This window comes from Melampsora larici-populina (assembly GCF_000204055.1).
Source record: "Melampsora larici-populina 98AG31 unplaced genomic scaffold MELLAscaffold_64, whole genome shotgun sequence".
Lineage (NCBI taxonomy): Eukaryota > Fungi > Basidiomycota > Pucciniomycetes > Pucciniales > Melampsoraceae > Melampsora > Melampsora laricis-populina.
In genome coordinates this window covers 246266-253805 of record NW_006768828.1, presented here as the reverse complement: position 1 = coordinate 253805, position 7540 = coordinate 246266, and the positions used below count along the sequence as shown (strand labels likewise).

The 7540-nt window shown below is 42.7% G+C and overlaps 1 protein-coding gene across 1 annotated transcript; it reads right to left on the bottom strand.

The window, feature by feature from the left end:
* Positions 1-502: 502 nt before the first annotated feature.
* On the bottom strand, positions 503-3457 carry MELLADRAFT_94008 (uncharacterized protein; the record flags this gene model as incomplete). Its single annotated transcript, XM_007416788.1, has 7 exons — positions 503-572; positions 662-757; positions 945-1003; positions 1228-2868; positions 2935-3127; positions 3202-3258; positions 3351-3457. 7 exons carry the CDS (start codon positions 3455-3457, stop codon positions 503-505), a joined length of 2223 nt encoding a protein of 740 aa, XP_007416850.1.
* Between the last annotated feature and the right edge of the window lie 4083 nt (positions 3458-7540).

Sequence of the window (7540 nt, the reverse complement as noted above, 5' to 3'; positions counted from 1 at the left end):
GAATTGAAGTACAATTTGCTAACTTAACAAAGTCCCTCGATGCCTCGACAGCTGTCATTCAAACTAGTTGAATCCGCATGTCTCAACAAAGTCCCTCGATGCCTCGACAGCTGTCATTCAAACTAGTTGAATCCGCATGTCTCAGCATGAGGGACTTACCCCTAATGTCTGCTTTTTGGCCTGAAGGCTTAGGCCCTTCTTGGTGGAGGGCATCTTGTTTTCCTCTTTTCCGTGAGCACACCGAAGATTTTCTGCCAACCGTTCACACAGATGTGCGCTGAGTCTTGCTCCATATCGTACCGGTGGACTCATCAAATTCCCCTCGTTCTTCGCTGAGCTACATACATTTGAATTTTCGTAATTTCCACATGTAGCTCGACTATGTCGGGGGACTGCTCACTATAGAACCAAAGAAGTCCTCGACCTTAGTCGAGCTACATGTCAAAATTACACAAATGCAATTTGATGTAGCTCAGCGAGGAACCAACGTTCAGGGATGCTTTCAGTTGTAAGATGTGTAGGCAGAGCGAGCGCATACGTGGCTGAGCGGTTGGCAGAAAATCCTCGGTGTGCTCGCCGAAAGGAGGAAAAGAAGATTGCAAGCCGTTAAACAACAGGCAACGATGTCAGGATCGATAGACAAGTATGCCCTCGGATCCACCGTGGATCGCAGGATGCACTGGTGCATCGGCACGTCACTGTGTGCATCCATGGAAGTGCATACTTGGATGCACTGAGTGACGTGCGAATACTACCGCTCGCGTAAGAAGGAGAGATGCCAAAAAACAAGATGAACTATTGAATTTCAAGACAGGAGCCATCGGAAAGAAAAAACAAAGAAGGTGACAGACGGAAATGAAGATGAGAGAGTGACAATCGGACAGAAAGCTAGAAAGCGTGCCCATCGGACAGAAAACTTAGACCACATCGTGAAAGTGACTCACACCTGAACCCAACGAGCTTTGCGTCGTTGACCGACTGTGGCTGTGAGTAAGGAATCTGACTCAACACATGGTCAGAACGATTACAAAGAGGGAATTTTTGATGGCACAGAAAGAGGAACAGATTGAAAAGAAAAATACAAAATTTGAAGTTTGTCAACTTCCAATATAAGTTGACAGCAAGTTCGATCTGAGACTTGATCAGCGAGAGCGCTTTGGAGTGAGAGAAGCGAGGGTTAAAAATGATACTGAGCATAGGTGAACAGCGTAATCGAAGACAACTTACTTGTGCATGTCTATGCTGTTTTGAAGGGCGACCGCTGTCGAGAGCATCACCAAATGACCTCTCCAGTCGCTTTACAGACCCCTCGATCGCTTCCACAGTCTCTGGGTCAACCGAGGTGATCAGACGGTTGATTGCATTCTTCGATAACGAATTAGTGATGCGTTTGAGTGTGGCGCAAGTAGATCTGACTAAAGGAGTGGTAAAGTCACTATGAGAAATTGTTTTTGAGACCTGTTCCAAGGCATTCGGATCGACGGATTGCGGTAAGGAGTGATCTTCCTCGGAGCGCTTGATATGCTGTTCGGAATCAATCGAAGAGCTCGCATCTGAGCCATTGTCGCTATCGGATGTCAACACGTATAACTCAAGGCCCAGCGTCCGGCACATTTTTCGCATATGAGAACAGGGCTTGCTGAGGTTCTGAAAATGATCACAGTTACACTCGGTAACCAATTTACGCCCACAGTGAAGCTTGCAAGTAATTATTGGCATAGCCGTGTTTTCAACAGAGACAGTCGGATTCCTGTTGAAAACAATAGGCAGTCCCAATTCTTTTGACACAGTAAACATATGACCACACGGTTTCTTTGTGAATTGAAACATTTCACATCCACAAGATGTGACAGCTTGATCATCTACATCGATTGAACACATCACAGAAGCTTCGATCACGGATCCGAACCACTCATATGGTGAGCCACCGGGAGGAGAAGACGAAATTTGAGCCTCGACAAAGGAATTTGAAGCTTGCACTGTTTCGGCATCCACCACAACCGAATTGGCCAAATCACGATTGGAGGAAGAGACTGTTGATGTGATATCACTAGAGATACGATTATCGGAACCAGTGTTCAAACCGATGGGCCAGGGTTGTGGAATCCGATCTGATTGTTCAGGGTATTGTGATTTGATGTATGAAGCATAAGTTTGAAGTGTATGGACGTTCCCATAAGGGCCAGTGAGCCACTGTACGGTGAAGATTGAGCTAGGGTCCTCGACTATCACCATGTCAAAGTTTTTCGAGATTAGGTACATGTGCTTGCATGCCACCTTCTCTTTAGAAAAGCCTTCACAGTTGCAATTTGAAACTTCCGCTTTCAAGTGATGTCGCGCAGGTTTGAACTTGACTAGATACGTCCGTCTTGATGGATTTGAAAGTGAGTCAATGAGGAATAGGCCAGGAAAGCGAAAAATTCGGACACCCAGAATAGATAGATCATCCACCGAATAATGATCCGCAGTACGTTTGGAAATTTCCTGAGCTTTATTTGTTCGCGGTCCACGAAAGCCCAGCAGAACTTTTGAAGAAGCAATTCGGAAATCAGGCTCAACTTCTTTCATAAGGATATGTACTAGGTTGTCGGGTCGGAGGCGTGTATGACGAGGGAGATAGATAACTTTCAGAAGCCGGTGCCATACTTCAACATAGTTGTTTGTATGGATTCCCTGGTTGTTTGGGTGTGCATAACTTCTTGCCCAGCGAGCTACATGCTTCATCCAGAAAGTACGAACATAATGGACAAATTGAGGTTGAGACTCTGCCCACTCATGGACAAATTGATCAAAAGCTGCCTGAGGAGAGACCGCATAAGCTATTTTGATGAAACCAAGGACCAGGTCTTCCGCTATTTGTTTACCAGCCTGTGGACCAATATCGTATCACATTAGTGTTGAGAAAGAAAACCAGATTGAATGAGAAAGACACACCAACTCGATTGCCTTTTTACGGGCCGCGCGTAGAACATGAAAGAAGCACCAGGACAGCTGAGGCGGGGAAGTTGAGTCTGAATACGCCTCTTTGATAGCACCTGCCAAAGCTGGACAACAGTCGGTCATGAACGTCTTTGGCTGGAACTTGTGATCTTGTCGAAGCCACAGTAAGATATCACGAATTGTCGGGCTGATCGGAAACGATTGAAAAATGAGATACTGGATGCAAGCAAGGGATGCCTAGGATAATAAAACAACACTCACATTTGTTCATTTGATGTCAGAAACCAAACAACAGGAACACCTTTTCCAGTTACAGGGCTTCGTATAACAATAGTGTAAAGGGAGAGTTTGATATTGTCAAAGTCTTTGGGAAAGTTGTTTGTTGTATTGTGGGTTGAGTCAAGGCATACGATATCTCCCCCATGTGCCTGTAGCTGTTGCTTTTGCCAAGGGGAGAAGAAGGCAAAGCTGATGAACCGAGTCTTTTCATCAAAGCGGTCTCGAACATGCCATCCATTTTCACGAAGTTTATTGGCCCAAGCTTGAAGTGAGTGGTAAGCATTTGGATCGAGGTGCACTAGTTGATCCCGACGCTTACGGATCATGTTCTTGACAGTTTGATAGTCTATATTAAGCAGTTCAGGGACATAATCAGGGGTTTCAAGATCCTCCTGTAATCACAAAACAGCAAATGGAGCATCAGATGATAAAGCGACCATAGTATCATAGACGAACTTGGACAACCTACAGGGAATAAATCAGGGGACATGAGTAGTCGCCTGATTGCAGGCCAATCCATTCCACTAACCACCCTCTCGCACAACCAATCTCGAACAGGAGTGGCTAAACGCATACGCTTCATATCGGCAAGGCTGTATGGTTCATGATTTGCGTGTTCCCAAACCCAATCCAACTCGTAGAGTCCGTTATCAATTCTCTTCTTGATTGTAAACTTAGCAGGACATCCAACTTTCATTGAAGGTTGTGATTTTCTTTTTAACTTCTCCTTTGGTAAGACTGTAGTGATGACATTTCCAGTAGTACGGGTCAAGTGTGCAGGGTTGGTAGGACTGGTAGTGTTGTCATCGGTGGGGACAGAAGAGGCCTTTTTGCGAGGGTGACCAGCACATGGGCATCGGAAAGTCCAAGTATCTTCATGGATTCGCTTTGGTCCGTGACTTTTCTTTGAAGACATTGCTTCTTCAGCCTTTGCTTCATCTGATGACAATCGCTTCCGGCCATTATTCCGTTTACTTTCAACTACCCAGTGGATTGTTGTTCGCATGGCGGCCACAAAGTCTTCACGTATGTTCGGCAGATCTGGCAAAGTTCGGCATAAAGTTGGTTCTTCAAAAACAGGTGGCTTCTCCGTCACATTGCGGACCAATCGAAGAGAGTCGCTTGGTAAGTCAGAACCCGCTGGGATAGGAACATAGTGGATGAAAGGAAGTGGAACAATTTCGTATATGTCTTGTAGCATTGGGTACTTGTTGAATCCACTTGAGTTGATCTGATTCCCCTTCCGAATTGATTCAGAATCATATGAAATAAAGTCTACGATTTGAGGTGCAACAAACGGTCTTGAAGCCATGCTAGACAAGCAAACAAAGTGATCAATCAAACGGTAGAAAATCAAGTCGAAGCAGGTGGGTTTGCGTAAGGTTTTGCTGATAATATTTAAGGAAGCCAAAATTAAAAGATATCAACCAGTCAGTCACTTGAAAGAACACAAGCTATAGAGCAGAAGACAAACCAAACCTGTCTTCAGAACACTCTTCATTCTGTCGAGTCACCACGGTGTAAAGTTGAAGGAGATTTTACCAGTCAACTGGAGACATTTGGAAAGCACCGATTGACTCCAAAATTGTCGATTGTCAGATGGACGATGCAAGTGTGAATGTCTTCGCTTCTTTGAAAGTGACAAGACAATCATGTCAGTCAACAATTTGATTGACCTGCAATCAAAACACTAGCTGCAGCCGTTTGACATCACAGATATTCAAGGCTAAGAATGTCAACAACACCCTAAACCAATCCAAGCTGTGAAGATTACCCCCGACAGTTTTTGACCATGCACTAGCCGCCTGATGATACACATCATTTGAAGGAATCATGAGGCAAATACCATTTCAAAGACAATAGGAAAAATAAAAACCCCCAGTCACAGTATCAACGACAGGCTGGACTATCAAATTCTCAATTAATTGGGAATTATCTATTTGGTTCTGGACCTAAACCAATCTCCTGAGTTGTAATTGAAGAAAGTGCAGAAGAACACAATACTGAAGGACATTAGTCATGTGAAGAATGATATTTTGTAACTTTAGATCACTGAAATAATATACATTTATAGTATGGTCAATTGGATAGCAATTTTGTGATTCATGCCAAAAGAATCATCAATCCAAAAAAAAATCAAGGATTGATTTCTATGGCACACTGCCTTTGAACAAACAACAGTTGACCAACATTGAATCATAATTCAATGAAAACAATTGGTCCATTGCTATGGCACACTGCCTTTGAACAAACATCAATTGACCAACATTGAATCATAATTCAATGCAAACAATTGGTTCATTGCTATGGCACACTGCCTTTGAACAAACATCAATTGTTTACATTGAATTATAAATCAATGAAAACAATTGGTTCATCTTAATGGCACACTGCCATTGAACAAACAGCCATTGAATGACATTGGATCTAAGACAAGGTGAAGAGGTGAAAAGATTGATTGAGCTGTTAGGTGCGAAATTGAAAATCAGCCAAGGTGACAGGGTGGGAAAAAAGAATGAGGTGTTGGGTGGCAAACTTGATTATGAATGGAACTGTGGAGATTGGCCCATTTGGCAGCTTGCTTATATATCTTGATTTAGGCAAAAGCGTCATGCTGCTCTCAAAAAGCAATGAGCTACTTTCAAAAAGCAATTAGCTACTTTTGAAAAGCAATGTGCTAATTTTGAAAAGCAATGCACTGCTTTTCAAAAGCCCCAGGTGCTTTTGAAAAGTAACGCACTGCTTTTGGAGAGCAACAGGTGATTTTGAAAAGCCAAAAGTGCTTTTGGGACAAGATATGCTTATTTTGAAACGCATGAGCTTGTTGTGAAAAGCCAGGGCTTTCAACCTATAAACCAAACCCATTTTGAGATTCATCAAAGCAGCCATTGTATGGCTTCATTATCAGAGCAGCTTGCTATCATTCAATATCATTTCTATGTCAATGACATTGAAGGCGTGCTGAAAGCCAGCCTGTTGAATGAAAACAATGGATGTCTCATCTTTGCAGTGTGTGACCGAATGAGTATCCCCAAAAAGTTGAGCTAGGGACAGTGGTACATCACTCAATCTGGTCAGGACTCACTGACCAGTAAGATTTTGTTGAACACTCAGTATGAGCTTGGCTTGGTTCTTCAAAGGCACCAGGGATATCAAAATTTTCTATTACACCATTGTTTGAGAAATACATGTCTAAATGATTGTTATGTGCGTGATTAAATATGTCATTCAACTCAATAGGTAATTTGGAGGTTTGATCATATTGGGATGGTGAGAAACAAAATGTGTGTGTGAGCATAATTATTATCTACAAGAGGAAAATTCCTTTACTATCCAAGCTCCTAACCTCAACCTTCATGATTGAAAGTTTCAATTGTTGCGGGGTAATGAGAAACAATATGTGTTCAACAACATAATAGAGTATTTTGCAAAAAATCAGGCTAATGAGAAAGAACACATGTGCAAAAACCAACAATAATATTTATAACAAGACTGCAGTTGAAACACATAACCCATTACCTCCATGATCTGAAGCTATAATTTCAGGGTAATGAGAAACAATGTGGGTGCAAGTTTATCAAAAGACTGTCCTAACCTCATAATATCATAACAACCTGGCTGTGACCTCCAAACCACCTAAGCACCGAAGTGCCTAAGCCTCCTAACATTTGCAGCATGTTGAAATATATATTTCTCTTTGATAGAATTGAATGAATTGAAGTTTTCATACATTCAGGACAATGTGAAACAAGGCATTTGCAAAAACACAGACATTATTTATAAACAAACTACCCTAAACACCTAGCTCCTAACCCCTAGGCTCTAACCTCCTAAACCCAAGTTCTAACCTCCTAACCACTTAACCTCCTAAGAAATTGAAACAAGACGTGTGCAAGAACAAAGAGGGTCTTCATAAAAAAAATGCCCTAACCGCCAAGGCCCTAACCCAAATCTAACCTCCCAACCTCCCAACATTCTAACCTCCCAACCTCCCAACCCCAAATCATAACCTCCCAACCCTAACCCCAACTTCCTGACCCTAAATGCTAAGCTGCTAAGCTGCTAACCTGCTAACCCTAACCCTCACCTGCTAACCTCCTAACTCCTAACCCTAAACCCTAAACTCCTAACCCTAAATTCCAACCTGCTAACCCTAACTCCTAACCGCCTAACCCTAAATCCTAACTTCCTAACCCTAAATCCTAACCTCCTAACCCTAAATCCTAACCCTAAACCCTAACTCCTAACCTCCTAACCCTAAATCCTAACCTAACCCTAAATCCTAACCTCCTAACCCTAAATCCTAACCTCCTAACCCTAA